General features: G+C 49.0%; 1 protein-coding gene across 2 annotated transcripts in view; it reads right to left on the reverse strand.

Annotated features, from left to right (window-relative positions):
- SARDH (sarcosine dehydrogenase) overlaps nt 1-26,241 on the reverse strand; it is an 86,629-nt gene that overhangs the window by 38,828 nt on the left and 21,560 nt on the right. Inside the window, exons 9-17 of one of the 2 annotated variants that reach the window (XM_030535944.1) lie at nt 22,168-22,254; nt 21,826-21,916; nt 14,172-14,313; nt 12,073-12,156; nt 11,526-11,639; nt 10,144-10,282; nt 9,083-9,196; nt 3,545-3,692; nt 1,484-1,577 (exon numbers count right to left, since the gene is read on the reverse strand). In XM_030535944.1, coding sequence (XP_030391804.1) covers nt 1,484-1,577; nt 3,545-3,692; nt 9,083-9,196; nt 10,144-10,282; nt 11,526-11,639; nt 12,073-12,156; nt 14,172-14,313; nt 21,826-21,916; nt 22,168-22,254 — 1,013 coding nt within the window. The remainder of the gene's footprint in view (nt 1-1,483; nt 1,578-3,544; nt 3,693-9,082; nt 9,197-10,143; nt 10,283-11,525; nt 11,640-12,072; nt 12,157-14,171; nt 14,314-21,825; nt 21,917-22,167; nt 22,255-26,241) is intronic. The other variant, XM_030535945.1, reaches the window with a different exon arrangement.

A 26,241-nucleotide genomic window follows, 5' to 3' on the forward strand; every position in this document is an offset into this window, starting at 1 on the left:
TGCAATGAAACAAGGTCTCCATGCGGTTTCTGGGATGTGCTGTTATATCTGATAGACAGCTTGCTTTTTCAGATCGAGAGGCAGTGGGACTGCACAACAGGTCTGAAGCATTGGAAGGTAAAGACAGAGGTGGGCCATTGCATAAAGCTCAGGACTGAAACGTGACCATGGTGAATGGAGCTATGTACAGAGTGCTGTACTGTAGTTAAGTGATCATCCTCCACCCCAGAGGCAGCTGCATTTTAGCAATGTTAATAAGCATTTTAGGGGCTCCTGCTGCATGAAAGACTCTCTATAAATGTAGGTTATTCCTCTAACTCAGTCCCTGAACTACAATCCATTTGAAGGTTCATTCACCACTTATTAACACATGCAGGCAGTACCATTAAATGGAAACAAAACCCATTCTATTCGAAAGAGGCACATTTCTGCCCTTCGATTTAGCTTCTTTATCCTATTGACTTCAGGTCTGATCGCCCCCTGGGGAAGTTGGGCTCAGTTGGAAGGAGACAAAGATCCTCTCTCCACTCATGGTGGGGAATCCAGCCAAACATCTTTCAGCAGAAAGCTGAAGGGACAGCAGCCACTTGGTAACGATGAGGGTTTGCTATTGAGATGGAAGGACTGTACCCAAACATATTGCACATTAAAAATTGAATGGGAAGAGAAATTAAAAAAAAAAATCTGTGTCCCTCATCAGGGTCAATACAGCCTTGCTGTCGCAGATATTACATAGTGCTTTGGGATTCTCTCTCTGCATCCCAGGGAGCTTGGCTGCAGCGCCTCTGCTGAGACACAGATTGATCTGTTCCAGCTCATCCACTTTGCTTTGTGATAAGAGAGAGAGGAGGGGATCTGTGGGCTGCTGAAGAGCTGTGCTTGTGGGAGCACAAGGCACAGTCACCACCCGGCCAGGTGCGAATGGATGGGGGAGTTTAACAAGGCACTATGTGAACGGTGGTCTCTCTGGAGATGTTGTGAGCCTGGCTTATCAGGGCACAGAATTTAAGGCCAGACAGAATCACCATATCACCTAGCCCCAGCTTGCTATTGGTGCAGAACTCTATATCCCAGCCCAGGTGACTCTAAAGATCTCACACCTTCACCTCCCAACATCCTGGTCCCCATCTTAGCTTCCTCCTCCTCACGCACATGTACCACAAACCTAGTTCCCATGGCTGCTGGCCTGGGAGTCCCTGCTTCCCAGATCTGCACTGAGGTGGGTATACACCTGTGCTAGTGTGCGGGGGGTGGAGGGTTACATCCAGCATTGGCCTTTGTATAGCATCCTGAGGTAGGAGGTCCTGGCTCATGGGGCCGCGGCTGTGCGAGAGGCTCAGCCAATCAAAATGCTTTGTCGCCCTCATGTGAAAGGCCCTAGACACACACAGGAGTGCCACCTAAGCAAAAAGTCTAGGGGCAGAACCTTCCCCCTGCGAAGTGGTGGAAGGAAGGAGTGTTGGCCTAGGGCTTGCGCTCCTACCATGCATCCTGCTGCCTTCACCAGCTTGTGGGAGGAGAAGGGGAAGGCCTCGTTGCTGAGATCGGCGTCGAGAACCTCCTGAAGGACCATACGGCTGCAGGGAAAGAGCAGAAAACCCTGGTGAGAAGGATGCTACAACTAGGGGCCAGCAGGTCACTAGCTCACGCATGACACCCACTATCCAGTTCACATGGAAAGTTCTGCTTCTGGCGTGGCCTGAAAGGGCAGCTGGCTGTCTGCTTGGGAAGGACAATCGGCCCTGCCTCTCCTCTCTTTATTCTGTAGCTCTCTCTAGGTTCTGTGGGAAAGGCTCACCGTCCATGGCGTAGGGCTGCCTTTTACAGCCAGCGTCTTATCGTGACCTGCTCTTTCTCCTCATCACAACTCTTAGGGGACCAGAAAAATGAAACCCACTAGTATCCTTTTCACTCATGCGCCGTGGTGGCGTGTGTCCTGGGAGAGAGCACAGTCTCACTGAGCATAAGTGGAAGATGCACATTTCTGTATCCTTGTGGTTAGGGCCTGGGATGCAAAGGAGCTACGTTCTACTCCGGCTTCTGACACCAAGGCCTCCCAGAGGATTGCTACCAAAGACCCAGCACTTCGGCGGCGGGTCCCAGGGCAGAAGGACTCCCTGCCCCGGGTCTTTGGGGCACTTTGGCAGCGGGTCCCGGGGCAGAAGAACCCCCCATAGCCAAATTGCAGCCCAAGACCTGGAGCTGAAGAAGCTCCGGGGGCCTGGGCCCTGCGTGAGTTTTCCGGGGCCCCCGGAGCAAGTGAAGGACCCTGCTCCAGGGTCCCCGAAAAACTCTTGTGGGGGCCCCTGCGGGGCCTGGGGCAAATTGCCCCACTTGCCCCCCCTGGGCGGCCCTGTCCAACACAGACTCCTTTGGTGACCTTGGGCCTGCACAACACAGGCCAGAGGAATTTATCAGAGATTCCTACGCCAGGCCCATGGGTCTTTCCCTTCTCCAACGCCCAGGATGGCTTTGGCAGAGGGAGGCGACTCATGCTCAAGTCTGAATTTAGTGCCATTAAGACTGGGCACTGCTTCCCCGTATCTCACCTCCTCCCCCACAGGACTAGAGGGTTCAGCGATCAAACCCGAGCTCAACCCAAAGCGGTGAGGGCGTTTCATTTCATTTGAAACATGCAGCCCAGCAGAAGATCCCCACGAGGGTCCCGGTCCTACAAACACTTCCTAGGGCGCGTGGGAGCTCGCTGCCTCGAGTGATCTCCTGCAGGCTACTAGCAGCACGGGCACCTGATGGGGACCCACAACGGTTGGACTGCCTTGTCGTATCATTGCTGCTGGAGGGAAGTGGGGGGAGGAAGGGGCATGGCCTGGAAAATGCTCTTAATCCTAGGCTTGGCTACAGCACTGGCGGCACCATTGAGCTCTGCAGAGGGGAATAAACGCGTTCTCAGCACTGCGGAGGCTTTTCCTTCATTATCGACTCCTCACCGCCTTTCCCTGTCAGCAGCCCCAGCGGCTGGGGACACACCAGCCACTTCCAAGCCTTGAACTGGTTTCTAGTGAGCGCTGGCTTGTCACATATGACGGAGACAAATGTAAGGGCGGCTGTGACACGTCGCTAATGCACATTTACAGCCCCGCCAACACTCTTCGGGGCCTGCCCATTTGCCCAGCTCCTGTCGCCCCTCTGGGCTGCGTGACACTAAAACCTTGCTGGCACTGTCAATAGTTCAGCCGCTCCGGAACAGTGAACCAAAACTACTCGGGGGTCAATAAATACAGACACTTGTCCAGATTCTGCTCTCAGTGGGCATATCTGCTGTGGGATAAAAGACCCTCAACGTGGCTGTGGATGGCCCAGGTCAGCTGGCTCAGGCTGCAGGGCTAAAAACTGCTGTGAAGACCAGGCCAATCTCTGGGACCCTCCCCAAGGGCAGGGTCCCAGAACTCAGGTGCCAGCCCCAGCCTGAAGCTCTACACAGCAGACCCCTGGCTTTGGTCACAGGAGGCAAGGAATTTGGACGGAGTTAAATTCAGTCACTTCACAGGGACCCTGGTCTCTTCTCTGGCCTCTCGGTGCTTACCTTGCCGGCCCCTGGATGCTGATCATTCCCAGCTCCTCTGAGCAGTCCACCAGCTTGCACTGCAACCTCATGTCCTGCAGAACGGTGGTGATGTGCGACCAGTTGTGCTGAGCAACAGCTCCGCCAACAGCCAGGTAATAGCCATCCCCTGCAAGAAACACGGCCAGTTCTAGAGCCCCGCAGACTCCACACGCAGACATAGGGATCAGTTGAGCTCAGCATTCAGCTTGGCAGAGTGCTTCAGAGGCCAGATGCTTCTCGGAGCTGCTTGGGTCTGCCAAACTGGGCTGGGAGCATCCCACAAGGGGGCAAACCCTGCAGTCCTTACTCGGGCAAAACTCCCTTCGAAGCCAGTGGGCTCAATCCTGCAAGCAGCGAAACATAAGAACAGCCCTACTGGGTCAGACCAAAGGTCCATCTAGCCAGTATCCTGTCTTCCAACAGTGACAAGAGCCAGGCACCCCAGAGGGAACGAATAGAACAGGGAATCATCAAGTGATCCATCCCCCATCGCTTATTCCCAGTTTCTGGCAAACAGAGGCCAGGGCACCCTTGATTCAAATTTAAGTCAGTGAAAGTTGAGGGCTCTGCAGCATCTGCTGGGGTCAAGACCAGCAGGAGTTTTTCCTCAGTAAGGCCGGAGTGAGGTCTGAGAAAGTTGAGGGCCAGAGGATCTCCACGATCTTTCCTTTATTCATCACTTCTGTTTTCTGCAGCGCCAGAAAGGGTAGATCAACCAGCAAAATAGAACAATAATAATCAAACCTGATACTAAATTGAAGTTTTGGACAAAGCTTTGAATTAGCTCCTTTTCCCCCACCTTTTTTATGGTCTGATGTCACCTAATGGAAACAGACCCTGGACCTGATCGTCTCTCCTCATCCCATCTAGTTGCAGTCACACCTGGGCAGAGTGGGTGCATAATGTTACCAAACCAGCATGGCGACTGTTGTGCACACACTTTGCCCAGGTGTGAACACCTGACACATGGTGCGGGTTAGGGGAGAAGCAGAAAATACAAAAACAAAATTTGCCTTACATTCAGCTCCAAAAGCCACACCCATCCCATGGGGAGTGAAGGGGAAGGGTTACTACTCTGGTGTTCCACAAGTCACTCCAAGAGTTAGCATCCAAGGGGAGTGTGATGCAGTCACACAGTGCCTCTGACCCGAACCTCTTAGACGATATCTACACAGCAATTAAACGCCCATGGCTGGCCCGGGTCAGCTGATGTGCAGCGCTTGGGCTGTAAAACTGCTTTGTAGGCATTTGGTCTGGAGCCTAAACTCCAGGAAGCCATGAGCAGGGAGGGTCCCAGAACCCAGCTCCAGCCCGAGCCAGAACGTCTACACAGCCCAACCCTTCTGATCTGGGCCAGCCACGGCCGTACCATGGGGCTTTTAGTCCAGTGTAGAGGTACCCTCAGCTCCAGTGTTGTTTTCCTATGCAGACAGCTTCCCTGACTTGGCTTAGGGGCTCTGTTATCTCCCAGATTGATCTTTTCTTTCTACAGTTCATCTTCAGAGTTCTCCAAGTACCAGGTACCAGCCATGCAATCCTTCAGCATGTGGCACTCCCATTCAATTCAACCGGGGTTCTGTACCCAAGGGCTTGTGAGATTGGTCATTCCAAGCGGCAAGAGTTTTTGTCAAGGACCCTTGAAACAGACAGCAAAATCTTCCCCCGAGGACCCTGGAAGCTGCCACGTTTTCAGCCAGTTTGCCCTACTATAAAATTTAGTATTCCACCCGACTCCGAGGTGTGAAGCCAGTCAGACATGCAAGGCAAAACATCCTATGAGTACCCCGTGTACATGCTCACACATCCGTTACTGACATCCCAGACACCAGATACACGGAGAGAGCGACAAGTTGCCTTGTCCTCACAGACATGTTTTCCACAGAAATGTGACAGTGCCGGTTGCGTGCACTCAGTGGAAATGTAGCTGCATAGGTCCCCTGTGCTTTGTACCTTCAATCCAAAGGGATGCAAAGAGGGCAGGAAATGAAAGTCGCCTCTGGAAAAACTCAGCACAAACATATTGTGATCAAGCTCCCTGGGACAGCGAGGCGAGGTGTTTCCACAGTGCATTTCCCAGTCCTATTGCATGACCTCAACTTCTGGGAGATCACTAGGAAGATCCAGATGGAAAAGGCAATCCTAGGTCAGGGTCCCATCCTCAGCTGGAATAAACTGACATGGAATGATGCTGATTTACATCAGCTGAGGATCCAGCCTGTCAGCCCGGTCTCCATCACAAGATTTTGCGGCATAGCAATGTCAGCTAGGAGTGTGAACAAAAAAATCACACCCACCCCTGAGACAGCTCTGCCGGCAAAACGCCCTAGTGCAGACGCAACTAAGCCAATGGAAAAGCACTTCCACCAGCAGAGCTAATGCTGTTCAGGGCGGTGGGGTAGCTATGCAGACAAAACTCCTTCGATCAGCTTACACTGTGTCTCTGTTAGGGGGCTCTGCTGACCCAGCTATCCCGGCTGTAGTGTGGACCAGCCGGCACACACTGCTTCTCTGGCGTAGCTGTACCAGCCCAGCCCTCTGTGCAGGAGGGCATGGAAATGGTACTGAAAATACTTACAGCGACACAGGCCTGATTCTCCAGGGCCCTGCGTTCGGTACAGTATTTACGCCTCTGTAAGTGGGTATAAAATGCTACCAGAACAGAGTGGTTGTGTTCTGTACCCATCAATAGCTGCACAAGGCACTGGTCCAACAGAGGCTCAAGCCCTCGTGGGGCATTTGGACGTGCCAGCTGACTGACCAGCATGAAGCAGGGATGATTTCTATGCTGATGTGGGGAGGGCCAATAAGAATGGAGGGGAAGGCGAGCAAAGAGGATTTCCCCATTCAAAGCTGAGCAATTCCCTCTGACACCACGCCAGGATTACAAGGTTAGTGAGGCAGGGGAGGCAGTGAGGGCTGTTCCATAGGGCCTGGGGATTACACCATGGCCAACGTTTCTGCTGCATTCATGGCAGTGGGAAATGTCACTGAGTCACCAACCCCAAGTGGGGAAAAGCCCAACCTAAAACAGGGATTCGGGAGCTGATTAATGCTCCATAATCGATCCTGCCTCTACCGCTCTGCACTCCCGAAATCTGTCATAACGTTAATAAGTGCAGCCACCTACGGTAATTGAAAAATAGATCTGCTTTTATTAAACTCCTCCATCACCCATCAAACACAGCAGCTCCTCTCCCTTCTCCAGGGGCATGCATGTCTGTGTTCAGTGATCCTCAAAGGGAGAGAGGAGCAGCACTGGCTGGAGCCAGGTAAAGCACAGGCAGGGGTTGCGTAGGCGTTCTCCCCATGAACTCGGCAGAGAGACACACCCACACCCACCCCGCCTATAATTCTGCCATTGCACCTTCCTCATGACTTGCAGAGCCCCCAGCTTTTCTAGTCCCAGGCCACTCCTAGGCAGAGTGCACCCTGACTACGTGGTGGGGTTTACGCAGAGGACAAATGGGCTGTGATCCCCATCCTTGTTTTCACTTAGGACCTAAGTCCAAGCTCTCCTTTTCCCGTGTGCATGCCGCTCCGAGGATACTGAAGCAGCAGTATCATTAGCAAACAGACGCCCAGGCTTCTGAGGCGATGCCATTTGGTGGAGCCACTGCAGATGAGCAAGATGCCCTCCACTTCGCAGCAGCCTCTTAATTCCATTTTGCCCCCCCATCTCCAGGCTGTTTGCTCTGCTCCCTTCTAATTCCCCTGTATTGCAGCAGATAAGGACCACAGGAGAGGTCGCCCTTGCCCGAGAGCCATTCAGAGCAGCAGGGTCTGAACGAAACCTAATAATGCCAATCATCAGCCTCATCCTGCTTGGTTTACAAGTGCCGGGGGGCAAAAGGAGTGCTAATCCGGTTATGCCAATTGATAGATGAAGAGGAGGGGGAAAGAAACGCCAGGTGGCTGGTATTAAGTAATGCAATCACCCTCCGAATGCTGGCCAACTGAAGCAATATTCCCTTCCAGCTGTAGTGGAAATCGAAGAGACACTGTCAACGTTGGCAGGCCTCAAACTGAACTTGCAGTGACTCTTCCCCTTTTAATGCTGAAACAAATCTACTGGCTTCCACGGAGCGGGTCGCAGCATTGTCATGCTCCCAGCTCCTCAGCAAACTGGCCCACCAGCCACATGCAGGATCTGGGGGCTCCCCCTACAGTACCTCACAAGCCCATCCCAACACCATCCACTAGCTAGCACTGAAGAGCTGGATGAGGCTGATTCGAGCCTCTACTGCCTGAGCCAACTCGTGAAGGAGAAGCTCGGCGTTCACAGAAGACAGAAGGCCAGGCCTGATTCTGGGCTGCGGCCAAGCCAAGCTCAATGCAGCCAGGATGGCGGGTAAGGTGGCTGCACACAACCTGCATGGCTCTTGTACACTGGTAGTGGACAGGTACCAGAAAGGGATAGCTCAGTGGTTTGAGCATTGGCCTGCTAAACCAAGGGTTGCGAGTTCAACTGAGGTAAAAATCTGTGTGGGGATTGGTCCTGCTTTGAGCAGGGGGTTGGACTAGATGACCTCCTGAGGTCCCTTCCAACCCTGACATTCTATGATAATAACAGCCTTGATGTAAACTAGAGCAGCCCCAGGGCTGCTCTGACTCATGCTGCCTGCAGTGCTACCCCCTGTGGAGCCAACTAACACCACAGAGTAGCTAGGGGATAGTGAGTTCCCCCAGCCCCCACCGCTTCTTCCAGCATTCATCTTGCACTGGGGCTGCTGGGTGGCACAGGGCTGTTCTCATCCCAGGGAAGACTCCCCCTTATGCTATGGTATTCCCAAGCATGGAAAGCCAGTCTGTGTGACCCTTTATGGCCTCAGACCCGGCATCCAGGAGGGCACAGAATCCAGGCCCCTCTGAAGAGCCATTAGAACATCACGCCAGCACGACCCCTGGGAATGTCTGCCATGCCACAGACATGAGCCTCTTGTTGGAAGGTTGCTAGCACACCACACCCCAGTCTCCCTATTGCCCTGCTGTGTCCCAGCATGCACAGGCTGAGGCCTGGAGCCCAATGCATTTATGACTCTCACGGGCCTGTAGCCAGTCTAGGGTACTCACACATTTCAGGGAGAGCACAAAATCCAGCCCAGTTGTCTAGGTGGGTGGGTGGGGATTGACTGGAAGCTGGGCTCAGCAGCAAAGCGAGAGCAATGCAGCAAGTCACCTAGGAGCAGGTCCACAGCTGGTGTCAATTATTATAGCTGCACTGACTTCAAAGGAGCGAGGACCATTTACACCATTGATCCCAATGGAGCAATGAGAATTTACAGTAGTGAGGACGTGCCCCTTAGGAGAGAATGTGGCAGCTGCTTAACAGAGCACAACAACACTACACAAGAGTTTGGGACAGGAAGTGAAAGAGAATGCTAAATTGTACATGAAGCTGCAGAGGGAATTTAAACTAAGCTGACACTGCCCATCAGCTCTAATATTTGCCAAGGGAACTTTTACGTCTATGCAGAGCAAGGGATTATTTCTCTACTTTGGAACACTTGACGCTTTTACCTTCAAATGCTGGGGTCAATGAAGAGACCTGGGTCCCAGGGCTGATTTGACTGACGGTCAGATCACTCTCAACACCGCCGTGTTTATTTAACATGCACGTGTAAACGGTCAGTCCTAGAAACAGGAGGAAAGAGACACTGGAGATCAAAACCTTCCAACAGCATTTTCGCAAATGCCATGTCTGAAAAATACAAAAATCTAACTAGGCATTGGAATCCTTCTAATCACTAATCAGTCCCCATGCAGCCGCTGCTGTGCCACATCATTTAAGATCACTCAGACCTTCCCCCGTCCCACTCTACACTTGATCTTGATAGGCAGCCCTCTCCATAATTCAAGAGTTAGGCCTCCCATGAGCAGGGACAGCTAATCACATTGAATTGCATGATGAAGACAAAAGGGGACCAGAAAGGAGACCTCAGCAACTCAACTTCCCGTTGTGGTGCAGGCTGGGATTTGAAGACATCTCTCTGGAAATGAAAAGGTTAATGAGTAATGCACAGTCCCTTCAAAGGTGAACTGCATTTGGACAAGGAATTACAGCTGAATGGGGCTGATTTTTCCCTCTCATCAGTGTTGCCTGATTGACTTCAGTGGCCATTCCCAGTTTACACTGGGGCAAGAGAGAACAGATTCAATCCCAAATGCATCATTCTTCCACTCAGATTATTAGCAAACTGCCCACTGACATTAGCCTAATTGTTCACTAGGTGTCACCACTGCTTATTCCAGTGTATGCATTTGCCCAGCAGTGAATTTTAACTGGACTCTGAGGGTCAGATTCTAATCTCAACTGCACCTGATTCAGAAGTCACAGTGATTACGCCAGTGTAAAGGCGATCCGAATGCAGCTCTAGGAGAGGGCAGGGAAAACCTTCACACTCAGCTGCTTTCCAACATCGTCAGCGAAAGCAATAATTTTAAAACCGACACTTCAGGTCAAACAACGTAAGTCTTGTTCAAAGATATAATTTTGTAGGGTGGGTTTTTTGTATCATGCTCAGCAGACACATCAATAAAACTGGCATCTTGTAGCTGAAATAACAAGGTTGAAGCAATACCTGGTGACTTGCTAACATCAGCAGTAAACAGCCAGTCGGCCGCCTTCCTTGCTTCAGGACCAACCAGGTAGAATTTGCCAAAATAAGACATGTCAAAGACAGCCAGTGCATTTCTGCAGGTTAAGCATTCATTCTTGATCTAAAAATTAAAGCACACACAGGTGAAGCTAGGTCACCCTCTTCTCCCTCCACAAAAGGAGTTGTCAAAACAAATGAAAACCATTTATATAATGCGGTGGCAGAAACAAAGAAGAAAAGCAGGCATGTGGCTTGTGCCTGAGCTTTCTGTAGCATTTTCAAAATGTTCCTTTAAAAATAGATATTCAAATGGAGCATCCCCTATAACAACACAGTCCCCCACAAGCTCTCGTATCCTGCTTCTTATGTCAATAACTTGGCTTTTGAGTTGGTGTCATCTTGTCAAATTTGTTTTCATTTCCCCCTAGAATTCATCTTCCAACTGCATGGATTTTGACTGAGTTCTGAATAGGGGATCACAGTGTTGCCGCAATGACACATTACAGTTAGAGGGAGGACTCTCCACTTTAAATACCTGTTTTGTGGAGCTTATAAACTTGCTAGGGAAAAAAAAATTCAAGTCCTTTCCATGCGTGTGCTCAACCCAAAAGCAACTCTTTCATTTAGGAGAGCAACAATAAAATTCCATTTGGCCATTTATTTATTTTGAGGTTCCAAGCATGTAATGAAGGTGTTTGGAGGCATTTTTCAATAAAGATGGGTAAAGCAGGGATTGGACACAGTTTTTCCAAACCTCGCCAGCTGGGTTTTGCAAAACCAACACCAGGAATAATGGTGTGGCTCCTGGTCTCATTGCTCTAACCCCACCCCAGTCTACGTGGTACATGTGTGTGGTTTTAAGACCAATGGTTCTGCTCTCCCTCCGCAAAGGGTTCTTCTCAAGACTCGCCCTCCTGCTCGAGACTCATCTCTCAAAGAGGAAATGCAATGAACGTGGTTGAAAAATGATGGCTTGAAAATAACCTGGTTGTAAGTGCCTTGAAAGTCATGCACTGTGCATACGGGCCCCAACACAACATTCGACTCCATTTTCACAATGAACTGAGCAGTAGAAATTCACCCCCATTGCAAAGCACAACGCCCAGGTACTATTGAATCCAGGGGGCTGGAGTGAATTCCAGCCTGAAAAATTCTGATGTTTATTAAGCACTTTATACAGCTCTGCAGTTATCCTTGTTGCCTCACCAAGTTAAAAGTAAGACAAAGTCCCTCTTCCCAATTCCTTACAACCCCACAAGACCGCAACAAGCAGCTCAGTTGGCCTTTTGCTGCCCCATGATAAAATTATGGAGCAGAATGATCCAGAGAAGGAGCCAATTGACTAGCCAGCATTTTCTACTCACAATGTTGTGATGAGGTGGGAAATCAAAGGTGTATTCATCCCCTAGCAGTTGGTTATAGAGGTAGGAGCCATGGGGCTTTTGGTTATAAGCACCATAGTAGTCGTAATCCAAAACCTGACAACAAAGAGGGGAGGAGAAAAGGACAATGGAGGAAAATAATCGACAGTGAAATATCAGGGAAAGGGCTGGGGTGGCGGGACCAGTAGGTGGGTTTGGGTTTGCAAGCTATTCTGATGAGATTTCCACCACATTCAAACTACACCTGAGAACCAGCCCATTTGCCATGTTGGATCGGACTGCAGGTGCAAGTTCCAATCCAGAAAGCAGATTTCAGATGCTCCCTCTTCTCCTGCCCCTTCCTGAAACAGGAAAGAGTTCAGATTTGAGGTTTGGCTGTTGGAGCATTTCACGCCCATTGCACACGTGTGCACACACACACGCACCAAAAGCCTCTCCTCGGGTCCCATCGCAGGCCTCCGTATGCCATTTAACAGGTTTCCAGGGCTCTGCCCCATGGTTTTAGCATGAGAAATGCTGCCGTGCTTACCGGAGCTGCGCCCCGCGGATTAAACCAGCCAGGTCTCTCCCAGCCATGTCTCTCCTGGTACACACAGCCTTGTTGGAGAAGCTCCTATGAACGTGGGGCAAAAAAAAGACAGATGGATCAGGTATAAGGAAAGGAAACAACGAGACAGTATTGGTCAGGATGATAGGCAATGATCTCTGCACACCAACGACCTGAATGCAGTGAAGTAATAATATAACAATATCTTGTAGCGAGGAGTTCCACAGGCTCCATACGCACAGTGCCAAAGTTTGGGTTATATTGTGTTGATTGGTAACTGAATGACGATAAGCACAAGGGCCAGATTTTTCCCCAACATAAATTTTTAAAGTAGTAAAAATAATATTCTGATTTAATATTCATACGCCCCCTTTTTCATTTCTTCCCCATTCCCCCCTCCAAAAAAGTCTTGCCTCACAGTAATTAGGTGAACCATCATGATATTTTTGTTTTGTGTTGATGTTCAAAAAGAACATTTAGTGTTGAATATTTTAGAAATGATCCACGTCTATTTATAAAACACACCCATGTTTTGGCACTTAGTGTATAAATACCAGGTTGTCAGTCAAATGGGCACCACGTATTAGACATGCTATTAAAACAAAATTGCATTCTCAGTGACAGAAAACAACTGAGCTGTTGACAGCAGAGGGGGCTGTGCGTGTGAGGGAATTTCTGTATTGCTCCTCAAGGCTCTGCAATACAGTGCGGGGAGGAGGTGGTAAATGGAGGGGTCAGAATTAACAACCAGCTGAAACTGGCTCAGGAAACTTGGTTTCCGATTCTGATCTTGTTCACACTGGTGCAAAGGTAAATGGAGTTACTTCAGATTTACGGCAGCATAAATGAGATCAGAACCTGGTCCCCTGGCTGCAAGCAGGTGGTTTTGGTGGTGCTGAGACATGGTAATTGTGAGTGCTGCATGTGCAAAGCATCTTTGAAAAATCAGGCCTCTTTTTTAAGACCCCAAATTTGAAAATTTTGGCCTGATGGGATTGGTTCAAGATGGCATAGGAGGTCAGCAGCAAAGGCAGGAAGAGAAGCTAGTGGTCCAGACTCTATCCACTCAGAGAGCTCGCCCCGCCAGAAAACTAAAGAGCAGTAGGCATCAGAGACCAACCAGCTGCCAAGGGCACCTGCAAAACCTTTTCCAACGAGGCAGGGACCTGGTGCAATCCCAGGAAAGCGCTCACTATTCAAAGGTCCGTCTCCACATTTCTAAGGTCCTGTATCCCTTCTCCTCAATTCCCCTCAAGTCTGCCCGGTACGTGTCTCTAGGAACAGTTCGGCATCAGCCCAGTACCAGGCGTGGGATCGAGAAGAGATACAAAGCCAATGGCAGCTTTTGAGCTCCCCTTTAGAAACCCTCCCTCCTGAGGTTTCTTGCCACCAAACAGGTTCGCTCTAGCCACACCAGCCCAGCCTTTCTGAGGGATTCGGAGTTGGGCAGTGACAGCTGGGTAACAGATCCCTGGAAACTGACAGGCCGTAGTTGGCTATTAATACAGTGCCATCTGCTTGAAAGTGTCGTCCACCCACACTGCCATCGCCACACGTCACTCAGCTGGGCTGGTTTTTAAAGAGACCCATCATCACACAGGGGCTCAGCTGCTGCGGTGGGAACAGGAGACCTGCAATCACGCTGAGCAGCTCCATCAACAGGACACTGTGACCCCGTGACGCCGCTTTGCGCTAGCCATGCAGGAGACCCCAGGGCCCAGTTCACCACTGGTGTATTTGGGCACAGTGCCTTTGATTTCCAGGGAGTGGTGCCCAGTCACACTAGCAATGGATCAGGCCCCCAGACTTCGGCCCTGTCTGCAGTCTGGCACTTTCTGAGCCAGGAGGAGGCAGCAAGGGTAGCCTTTTGCATTGCTCAGTGGTTCACCTTGTGGCCAAATAAGCAGCTGCTTTTCTGGGGGCTGAAGGGCAGGCCCGGCCATTGCCCCTGCAACGTTTGGTGAGTGGGCACGTGCTCATGGACAAGCCTTGCTTAGATTTCATGTAGCTACCAGTGGCAGCTGGGTGCCTTGCTCCCCCATGCCCTCAAGCCAGCATTTCCCAGGGGTTTGGGCACTGACCTCGTGCAGGGGGTCCCTCCTCATGTTGCGCCCGGCCAGCGGCTCGTCGTAGGGGAAGACGACTGAATAGTTCTTGGCGTATGACTCATGGCTTCGCTCTCGGATCCAGCGGTTGTTGGCGGTGAGAGAGCGGTGAAACCTCCTGAAAGGCAGAGAGAAGGCGACTTCAGACGCAAAGCTCCCAGCCCATGCTCTGAGGGCCACATGACCTTATAGCAAAGGGAAAAAGCCATTGTTACTTGCATTAGAGCAGCCCCTGGAGTCTGCAGCTGAATTCACAGCCCCTTTGTGCTAGGTGCTGTACGCACACATAGTCAAAGAGCCTGCAGTCTAAACAGACAAGGCGGGCCCCTGAAAATACCGGCTGTGCAGGCACCTCCCTGGCTGGCCCTGCTCCCAGTTCCCTGGAGTAGGGAGTCAGGGGCAGGCTGGGCAGAGGGAATGTGAGGGAAAGGATCAAAAGGGCGTGGGCACAGAGCAGATTGCACCATAACTATTAGCCACCTCCCGGGGCCTGCACAGCTGATTATCAGGCCACGAGGTAGGGGTACCATACACGCCGCTCACCCACAGCTGTGCCACTTCCCTCAGCTTGCCGTGACCTGTCGCATGCTAGTCCAGTGCCCAGGCACTCACACAGCTCTCCACACCCCTCAGCCTGCCATGATCTGTCACATGCTAGCCCAGCGCCCAGGCACTCACACAGCTCTGCCACTCCCCTCAGCCTGCCGTGATCTGTTGCACGCTAGCCCAGCGCCCGGGCACACACAGCTTTAGCTTGGCCTGCAAAGCTCCCTGCTTTTCTGTCACACACACACTCCCTCAGCTTTGCCATTGCTCCTTGACTCTGCCCCATTGCACCCCTGTTACTTCAGTCCTGGCCTTCCCACAGTGTCCCCTTCATGCTGCCACACTGCCTTCATTTCTGGGGGAGGATGCCTGGAACTAGTGACATGAAGCAGGAGCAGAGAGGGGGAAAATATGACTGACCCTGGAAGAAGACACTTTCCAGCTCTCTCTCTGATGACAAGAAAGACCCACCACCATCACATCGCGCAGCCCGAACCACGCAGGATATGTGAACACGCGTCAGTGCTCAGCGAAACCGGGCCATAATTGGCATTGACTAACGCATCCGTGTATGAGAGGCCTCAATGCTTCAGTGACGCACTTGTAAAATGTGTGGTGTGTGCCTCTAATAGCTGGTTGTTTGAAGGTTCAGCTACTCCTCGTCCTGTCAGCTAAAGGAATTCCTGCTTTAGGTACTGAAGGTCCTAGACTCTGACCCTACTCATGCAATAGGGTAAATATGGTTTGTTTCAATCTTTTTTTATAGCCATATTTAACTCTGTTACACTGGTCTAAATCTATTGCAGTGTTTAATATACAGTGCTTTGGCTGTAGAGGTCTCACAAACAGTCTGTTAAAAAATGGTAAATATCTTAATTTTTCCAGAGGAGAAACTGAGGCACAGAGCAGGGATGTGATTTGACATGTAGTCACTCAGCAGGGCAGTGACAGAGCTGGGAATAGGACCCAGGTCTCCTGAGTCCCAGTCCAGAGCGCTGTGTACTGGGACACACTGCCTCCCATAGCACCATTGCCTTCATTAGATTAACTGTGGATCTCTAGTGAAGAAACCGAGATCCTGAATTTGGTTCTTTGGGTCTGTGCCTCCCTTTAAAGTCTCTGCAGATTAAAAGGTGAGATGGAGCCTAAGAATTCTCATTTGTTCTTTATCAAAGCAAATGTAAGAAACAGACTATGTGAGACAATGGACCACAGCAGAACCCACTCACACCATATGTGACCAAGCTGTACTGTTCCCTGAGCTGGATGCTTTTTATGCCACATGGACCAAATTCTGCAGCTCTGATTTAAGCAGATTTATACTAGCAAACTGGGGGCAGGATATGTCTCGAGGAGGGGAGAGCAGGATATTTCAGGTTAAGTTCTGCTCAGCCTTCAGCAAGTCGAGCTGGCCTGCAAATGAAAAAGGAACGAGCCATGAATATTCTTTACATTTTTCATCCAGTTCTTTCCAGACTGAAATAGACATAAAACCCAAAGCATTTGAAATTTGTTGGACATAATTTCCATCTCTCAAACCGAAAAGCTCCTTGAAGGAATGTGCTACTTCAGCACGTGCTCATATTATTATTGTTAACAGAGACCTATAACTCACCGACAATAACTTCCTAGTCTTTTACCGATGGCACCTTTCCCATCCATTGTCTCTGGCTAGCTGGGGAGCATGTCTTGCAAAACTGCAGTTGGCTCCCATCCAGCCCAAAGCCCCCAGGTCTGGAGAAGGGGGGAGGGCAGACATCAGGCAAAAGGCAAGACAGAGTATCATTTATAGGGCCTTTTCAAACCATGTTTTAAGCTCTCCTCCCCCACCCCCATTTTTTTTCATGCACAGGGGATGGGGGGCGCTTAGAAAACAGCAGATCAGACCACAACTGCAACAGAAAAAAGGCTTTGGGGTCTTTTTAAACAAAAGGTTTGACCTTCTCTTTCCCCGCCTCTTGCCAGCAATAGAATTTTTGAAGGGACTAATGGGGAAGCCGTATCTCCCCAACTCTCCATTGAGGTTAATGCCAGGGTTTGAAGAGATTGTCACTCTGCTACAAGGCCTCTGGTGTGGCGAGAGGGGTGGGGAAGGGGATGCTAACATGTGCAGCCCTTTCATGTGGCTTTTTCTTCCACTCTACTCTATGCTGATTAGGCCTCAGCTGGAGTATTGTGTTCAGTTCTGGGTGCCACATTTCAGGAAAAATGTGGACAAATTGGAGAAAGTCCAGAGAAGAGCAACAAAAATGATTCAAGGTCTAGAAAACATGAGAGAAGACTGAGAAAATTGGGTTTGTTTTGTCTGGAGAAGAGAAGACTGAGAGGGGACATAATAGTTTTTAAGTACATAAAAGGTTGTTACAAGAAGGAGGGAGAAGAATTGTTCTTCTTAACCTCTGAGGATAGGAGAAGAAACAATGGGATTAAATTGCAGCAAGGGAGGTTTAGGTTGGACATTAGGAAAAACTTCCTAACTGTCAGAGTGGTTAAGCACTGGAATAAATTGCCTAGGGAGGTTGTGGTATCTCCATCATTCGAGACTTTTAAGAGCAGGTTAGACAAACGCCTGTCAGGGATGGTCTAGATCAGGGGTAGGCAACCTATGGCACAGGTGCCGAAGGTGGCACGCAAGCTGATTTTCAGTGGCACTCACACTGCCCAGGTCCTGGCCACCAGTCCGGAGGGTTCTGCATTTTAATTTAATTTTAAATGAAGCTTCTTAAGCATTTTAAAACCTTATTTACTTTACATACAATAATAATTCAGTTATATATTATAGATTTATAGAAAGAGACCTAAAAATGTTAAAATGTATTACTGGCACATGAAAACTTAAATTACAGTGAATAAATGAAGACTTGGCCCACCACTTCTGAAAGGTTGTTGACTCCTGGTCTAGACAATACTCAGTCCTGCCATGAATGCAGGGGACTGGACTAGATGACCTCTCGAGGTCTCTTCCAGTCCTATGATTACTGCTGGGGGATACCCCAGAGCTGAATTCCCCTGGATTTCAGGACAGTTGGGATCTGGATCCAATACTTTGCAACTGTCCTTTTGTCCTGCTGTGTAATAGACTAAACATCTTTGTATTTGGGGAAGCTTAGGTCTAGTTTTGTAGCTCATACCCATCACCACCCTCCACTTATCACCTGCATTCATCAGCAGTTAGACTCAGCACAGAGACTTAGGAACGGGAGCCCCAGAGGCTATGCAGACTCATAGGCCGGAAAGGAAACCCACTGGCAAAGAGCCTTTCAAATAATAATCATGGGCGTCAGGCAGGTCAGCTCTCTGGGACCTGGTCTTGCTTGGAGGGCTGGGATTGGGGCCTCAAAAGCCACAGTTGTCTGGTATATTAGCATGCATCACTTCCTGTGTTATCGCTCACCCACCAGCCCTCTTCTTGGAGCATCACCCCATGTACCAGGGCAGTGAACATCTGACAGAAGCAAGAGCAGCAACTGCCAGCAGATGAAATATTTACAAGTGAGCATTTGGAAGAATAAATATTTAAATATGTGGAAAAGGGAGCTATTTAAAGAGGTGTATAAAAATAATTAAAAAAAAAACCCCAGCAAGGATTGACACTGGGTTCATAACTCTGGGAACCACAAACCAACAAATGGGCTGGGGTCTGACTTGCCATCTGGCAGAGACACAAACCAACCTGGAGGCTAGAAAATCCATTACGCATAGGAGCTATAAGAAGCTCCATACCAAGCCTTTGCCCTGCCCAGATCCCTGTTTGGAAAACTATGTTCTGCTCCCCTGGCAGTTTCAGCTGGTACTGGTATTCTTCACATGCTGTGAAATGTTCAGCAGCTGCCACATTCCAGCCAGAGGTGGCTGTCTGTCAGTGGTGGGTGAAGTGATAGATACATACATAGGCACACGTGAGAGGCAAATTCACCCTTGGTGTAACTCCATCAAATGGAGTTACATGAAGTCACATATTTTGATCAACATGTTTTTAAAGGGCTTTCGGATCTGTCAAGCTGAAAGCTTCTGTGCTTGATGCTGTGTGCATGCTAAGATGGCGTGATCATTATTAGACATGGAGGGGGAGATTGTAATAGCTGTCTGGACAACCCAAATCCCTTCATTAAATTCGAGACTCTCAGTTGCAGTTTACAGAGATGAGACAAAACTGCAAAGCTCAGATCTGGATTACAAACTCCACACGGCTTTTCGTATGTGCCCAGCGCCCCTTATAATATTGCAGCAGGTTCTTTCCCAGATTAATGGTCTCCATCATCTGTGAGCAGCGTATTTCCCAAAGAGGCACCAGCTGCAGAGCTCAGAGCAGGAAGGTCAAACACTGTATTTTTCTGCTGTCCCTTGCTAACAGTAAGATGAACTGTTCCTTTCCATGGAACTAGCCTGGCCCAGTGGGTCTGTGCTGGGTCTGCCTTTTGTTGCGATGTGACTTTTAAAGCTCACATCTGACAGCTTTTTTCATCATCATGCCTATAAAACAACAAACCCAATAAAGTATAATTGAAAACGAAAAACCCATTACAGAGCCAGCATCAGCGCATTCAAAACCTCATGGCCCATGTCCTGCTGTGGGGGGAAGATAATCTTTCTCCAATTGAAATCGCCACCTTGATTATTAACTTAGAGGATTAGGCACTGCACTAATTGAACAACAAACCCAGATATAATTACCCTGTCTTCTCTCATCACTGCAATCTCCTGGTGTCTGATGGAAGCTGTTTGCATGAAAACGCAATGGGGGAAATGAGATAAATCCAACATGTAAATTCATTAAAGCTATCCAGTGTAATTAATTCCAGCTCTTCAGAGAGACGGGGCAGCTGCTGAGAGACTGGCCCTGTGCACAGCCTTGTCAGCCCACAGACACTCAGTTTTCAGTACAAGCCAGTGTAAGCAAAACTACCTCATAAAAACAGGCCCAGCTTGGGCACCCAGCAGCATCTTGGAGAGCAGCTCCCATTCATTCACCCAGATGCATAGTCTCCATTTCCCTTGCACCTCAATCAAGTGCAGTAAGACGAGCGTTTGAAAGGAGCTTCCATCGTGTCTCTTACTTTGCCCCTGCAATTTTCCAGGTGCACTTGATGCCAGTCAGACATCTAATTACCTGAACTGCCCAGTCCGTCAGTTAGACTGTGCTGTCTCGTGACGCGACATGCTGTGTCTGGGACTTGAGCATGTTAAAAAGAATTTCTGGCTTCTGTGAGCTCTACATTCCTCCCCACCTTCTCCAAGCCAGACCGCTTAAGCATTAGTGCAGACCCCAGAGCCCAGACCCATCAACCGATGCAGCCAGGGGAATTCAATCCACAGCCTGCTGGTCCACAAGCAAGGACTAGCCCAGCTGAGTCCTCTGATCCCACCCCCCCCACCTCTCTATTTATAGCTCTGCTAGGGAAGGTCTCTGCCTGACCTGCCATGTTGCTTTCCACCTGAATAAACACGTAGGGGATGCGAGGGTGCTGGGAAGAAACTGACTTGAAGCCAGGCTGAGGAAATCACCTTATGCAGGCTTTATCTTTTCAAAAACTCTTTCTTTACTTTGAGTAACTGAAAATGAGTCCAATCCCCCCTCCCCCACGGGCCTCCAATAGAAACCTTTGGCCAGAGGGAATACAGCACTTTCAGCAATTACTGACACAACAGAAAGATCAGCAAATCCATGACAGCCCATCCTCCCTTGCACAGTTAACACCCCCTCCCACCAACATTGGGCACAAGGCAGAGCAATGCACAGTACATTGCTTCTTGGCTGGGAGAGGATCACACTCTCTATGGGCACCTGGTCACAGGCCTAACACTCCCGCTTGGCTAGACCTGGGCTCAGGCCACCAAGTTCAGAAGAGAGGTTCCAAACACCCTTACATTAGGAGGTGCTTGGGATGGGGGCTTTGGTTTGCTCCATTAAAAAGATACTAATGGGGCTACTTGCAAAAACTTGACCCAGTTAGGGGTGGGATTTCAACAGTGTTGCCAAGGCTTGTGCTTGTTTTGAGAGTCTCGCGGCATAAGGGTGGCATCATGAAAACCCCAGTTCCAGCAGCCACATACACACATGAGAAACGGAGCTGTCTTTTTATTTAGAACAGTTTCTGGTTCGCTCACGTTTGCAGAGCAAAACTCGAAGACGTGACCCCAATGCATCCTCACAAACCATGGCACAAAGGAAAAGAACCCTAAAAATCATTTTAAAAAACATCTCATTTTTGAATGTCTGCAGGCTGCCCATACTATTTCAAACACCCCTACTACTAATCTCAGAATATCAGGGTTGGAAGGGACCTCAGGAGGTCATCTAGTCCAGGGTTTCTCAAACAGGGGTCACCGCTTGTGTAGCTCCCATTGGCCTGGAGCAGCGATCCGCGGCCAGTGGGAGCCGTGATCGGCTGGACCTATGGATGGGGCAGGTAAACCCACCGGCCCGGCCCACCAGGGGCTTTCCCTACACAAGCGGCGACTCCTGTTTGAGAAACCCTGCTCTAGTCCAACCCCTTGCCCAAAACAGGACCAATCCCCAACTAAATCATCCCAGCCAAGGCTTTGTCAAGTCTGACCATAAAAACTTTAAAAATGGGTATCTGGATCTGAGCTTTTCGACTATGGAGCCTCTCTAATAATGACCACCACTCTCCTAAGTATTTTAACCACAAGGCCATCCTTGAGCAGAAGCACTAAAGCCCTGAAACTGGCATTCAGAAGACAAGGGCTCAATTCCCTGCTCTGCCGCCATCGGCTGCGTGCAATCTTGGCAAGCCACGTAAGATCCCTTTAACCTCTGGTCTCCCTGAGATAGATGGAGAGCTCGGTGGTTCAGGCACCCCTTCTCTTGATGTGCGCATTCAGTGCCTACCACCACAAAGCCTTCCTTTTGGTTGAGTGCTATCGTAAGATAAGTAATAATATGAAATGTTTCCACCCCAGCTCAATGGGGCTGGATACACAGCCACCTCAGCAATCCCAGCTCTTGCCAAGAAGCAAAGCAGAACAAAACACTCCTCCTACACTGCAGTCTCCTTCAGAACTGACCTGCGATATCTAGCCAGAACAGGGGGAAAGATTCAGGGTTGGGGTAGCTACTAGCCTGATATCATAGCCGTACATATCCTTTTCGGGACGCCCGTGAATTATCCAGTGGGCCAGTTCCTTCCCACAGCCACCTCCGAGCATCATCCCTGAGCAAAAAGACAAGGAGGAGAGGACTGTAAGCGGAGTCAAGAAATCAATTTTGAGCCTGATGTGCATTTAAAACACCCACAGTTTGACCCAGGGATTGTTTATGACATGAGGACAAGATGGGGAGCCCCTTATGTCTCCAGCCGGGATAACCTTCTCCTGAGCCCAATCTTCCCACTCCATGAAGTTGATGGGGTTTTGCTCTAGATAAAAGAAAGAAACTTCAACCTTTTTTTAGGTCTTGTCTTACCTGCACTGTTGAAGCCACAGCCAAGGAAAAAGCCTCTGACTTCTGGCGCTTCCCCCATGAGGGGTTTATGGTCTGCAGTAAACGATTCTAGAATGCAGAAAAGATGACACAACCCATCAATACAGCCCTTACCAGCCACGTGTTCCCCACGCATTTCAGAGATAGGTCACGCATTTCCAGAGTGGGGCTTTCAAGTGTTCTCTGCTCCTGCTGGAGTCAGTGAGAACAGAGTTAGACCAACACGGAGTGATCTTGAAAACATCACCTCAAGTGTCTCTCTTACTTGGACATCTCGTGATGTAGAAGAAATTGCTGCTGTCCCTTTGAACAGGGGCATAAATGAGCAGGGATCAAAGCCAAATAGCACTCAGTTACTATGGTAATGAGCATACGCCATAAGCGCCTGATCCAAAGTCCAGTCAGGTCAGTCGAAAGATTCCCATTGACTGTGGTTGGCTTTGGATCAGGCTCTGTGAACAGAGATGAGGCAGGATAACAATTGGTGGAGACTGACAGGTACCAGGAGAGACAGGGACTTTTCCAGAATGTTCCTTCCCCAGATACAGTTTGATGAAACCAAAATCACTCTAGCTGGTGTGGCAACAAAAATCTAATGTTACAGCCTATTTCAGTGTTTGTCTGGGGGCAATAGGGGGAAATCGCAGATCAGGAAACAACAGACCCTTTCATTCAGTGAAAGGCCTGTCTTGCGCTAAAGCCAAACCTCAGCCATGCTAGAGTTTGGTGGGAGATTTCCTTACTCGAAGGCTACCTAGTGCATTTTGTCTCTGTGGGAGGTGCTAAGCCCCCAGCTTTGCCCAGAAATCCTTCCAGTTCACCTTTCCACCAGAACCTTCAGCAGAACCTTGGCAAGCTTCTCCAAAGAGTTGGAGGTGCAGAGGCAATCTCAGAAGGCAGAGATGGGGAAGACCATTTTGACCATTGGTCTATGGATTAGATCAGACCACAGGCTCAATCCATGCCACAGCCGATGGAGGACTCTTCCCTCCTGGATATTTTCCTAGCAGCTTGACCAGCCAAGTTCACATCCAAAGTGACTGAGCTTGTGTTGCCTCAATGGGAGACCCACTATTGCCCAGTTGCAAAAGGTTCAGCCTCTGTAGAGTTTCCCTGATAGTTAGACTTCATTGTTCCCTTTCTTTACCGTATCCCATCGTTCCTGGTTAATCTCCCCTCCCCCATCTCCTTGATGCTTTCCTGAACAATTCCTCTTTCACAGCACATTCCTGGAACCAGGCTTTTGAAAGCAAGGCCATTGGCTGCATGGGAGTGGAACACCCTGAACCGGAATCTGTAAACATAAAAAGGCCCTTTGTAAAGTGAGGTGAATCCTCTGATCTAACTAAATCAGCAAATGCTCCAGGAGTTATTAATTCCTCCTAAATTATTATTTTAAACAGTTGTCATTCCTGGCTAAATCCCACCCAATGCAAGAGAGCCGTGTTGCTCCATTAGTCATCTTTTTGAGGGCCGGGCCAGGTTAATGTTATTGTTATTTTCTTTTTATCCTAATCTGTTTCTCTTGGTATGCTTCATGAATTTCAGATAAATACTTCTTCATTAACATAATGGATTTCAGCTGAACAGATGCCCAGGGCTCCTGTGTTAACGATGTCTCATTCTGTCAAGTCCCGCTCCAGATAGGGCTGTCAATCAGAACTCTTAAGAAACACAAACACTATGTTGGGTGGAGAAAAAAAACCTCCACGGGTTTTTTTAAACCTCTGTCTGACAGTTTTCTGACTCCATTTGTCCATCCATTGGGGCGTCCAATCCCGTTTTTGACCCCTTGGGACTTTTTTGGTCCACAATTTCCAGCTGGTTGAAGTTCTTCTCTCTCGCACTCAAGAGAAAGGAGAAGGGATTTGGGAAGAACCAATGAATAAGCTCTTCAGGGCAGGGACCATCTCTTTGTTCTGTGTCTGTACTGCAGCTATCACAAGGGGGTCCTAGTCCAGGACTGTGGCTCCTAGACACTACACAATACAGATACATAAATAATAATAAATTATATGGTATTCTTATTATTAGTGTGTCGGTCTAGAGTCCCTGTACAAACCCACACAGAGATAGCCTGTGCCTCGAAGAGCACACAGTCTGATGTGCATCTTAGCATATGCAGACAGGGCCTTTCATTTGGAAGGATCCCAGAACTGGGGATTTGAAGGGGCTTAGGCATGCAGCTTCTGTTTAACTGCAATAGGATTTGGGCCCCAGCTTTCACAGGTGATGTAAACCCCAGCCTGCGAGCAGAATTTGCTATCTCCAAAACTGAAATCAAGCCATCTCTGGAGCAAGACATGTCAGTCGTTCAGTGTTGCACGGCAACTGCACTCAACAGTTTGAGATTGGGAAAGCCCAGGAATACTGCAGCCAACTGTAAAACATAGCAGGCAAAATGTGGCCTTCCCAACTGGGAGGTAGTCATGGCTCCATGAAACTACAGGATCAATATGGTCAGGTTCTTTGTTTTGCCTCCTAACAAGAGATTGAGGGGGTTGGTTCAAAGCTGATTTCTTCTCAATAAGCAGCTCTGATCCAGTACTGATCTGTGCCTAGCCTGGGAGATCTGATGAGACTACAGCTAAAGGAGGAATGACTGCAGACCGAGATATTCATGCTGAAGCTTCTCTTCCTCTTGCTTTTTCTACTTCTGCTCAAGCCAAGCCTGAAATAGTATCTGGCCACAACTGAGCTCTGGGGGTGGTTTTGAATCCAGATCTGGACCTGGCTTTTGTGGCTCCAACTCACCTCTAACTTCTACACAACCATTTAGAACAAAGTTTTCGTCTTCAACAGAGCAGGTCACCAGACACCCACATTTCACTGAGCAAACAGGCCAGATTATAAATCAGGGGATTAATGGGGAGAAATCTGAAGGTGGAATTAGAACCTAGGCCCATGGCTTGCCAAGCAGATGCTCTACAGGGTGAGCTAAAGGATAAGCCATGATGTGCAAAGATTCCATTATTAAAGACTCATAGACTTTAAGGTCAGAAGGGACCATTATGATCATCTAGTCTGACCTCCTGCACAACGCAGGCCACACAATCTCACCCATCCACCCCTGTAGCAAACCCTTAGCCTATGTCTGAGTTATTGAAGTCCTCAAATTGTAGTTTGAAGACCTCAAGCTGCAGAGAATCCTCCAGAAAGTGACCCGTGCCCCATGCTGCAGAGGAAGGTGAAAAACCTCCAGTGCCTCTGCCAGTCTGCCCTGGAGGAAAATTCCTTCCCGACCCCAAATATGGTGACCAGTTAAACCCTGAGCATGTGGGCAAGACTCACCAGTCAGCACCCAGGAAAGAATTCTCTGTAGTAACTCAGATCCCACCCCATCTAACATCCCATCACAGACCACTGGGCATACTTACCTGCTGATAATCAAATACCAATTGTCAAATGAATTACCAAAATTAGGCTATCCCATCATACCATCCCCTCCATAAACTTATCAAGCTTAGTCTTAAAGCCAGATACTTCTTTTGCTCCCACTACTCCCCTTGGAAGGCTGTTCCAGAACTTCACTTCTCTTAGAAACCTTCGTCTAATTTCAAGACTAAACTTCCTAGTGTCCAGTTTATATCCATTTGTTCTTGTGTCCACATTGGTACTAAGCTTAAATAATTCCTCTCCCTCCCTAATATTTATCCCTCTGATATACTTAGAAAGAACAATCATACTGGTAAATCAAGCAAATTGAGTCTTAGATGTTCATCCCTAGATTTGTCTGTCTTGTTCTTGGTTCTGCTCAACTGCAATAAAAATAACTGATAAGAAATATGAACTCAAAGCCCCTACTCTCCAAAACACAGGATGCCTGTAAAGGAATGGTCTTGTTTGGTACGCAAGGTCTGCAGTTACCCTGCGTACAATATGGGATATAACCATCCATTGGCAGAGTGGAAAGACAAATGTGGCTTGGTAACCTAACACATTGCACTGCAGAGGGAATTTATCAGATCATCAGCATAAATATTTAGGACATTCTATGCCTCCTGCACCAAAAGCCTAACCAAGCTGTGGAGAGGCAGCCGGGAGAAAAAAATAAAT

Source organism: Gopherus evgoodei, chromosome 16, assembly GCF_007399415.2.
Source record: "Gopherus evgoodei ecotype Sinaloan lineage chromosome 16, rGopEvg1_v1.p, whole genome shotgun sequence".
Taxonomy (NCBI): domain Eukaryota; kingdom Metazoa; phylum Chordata; order Testudines; family Testudinidae; genus Gopherus; species Gopherus evgoodei.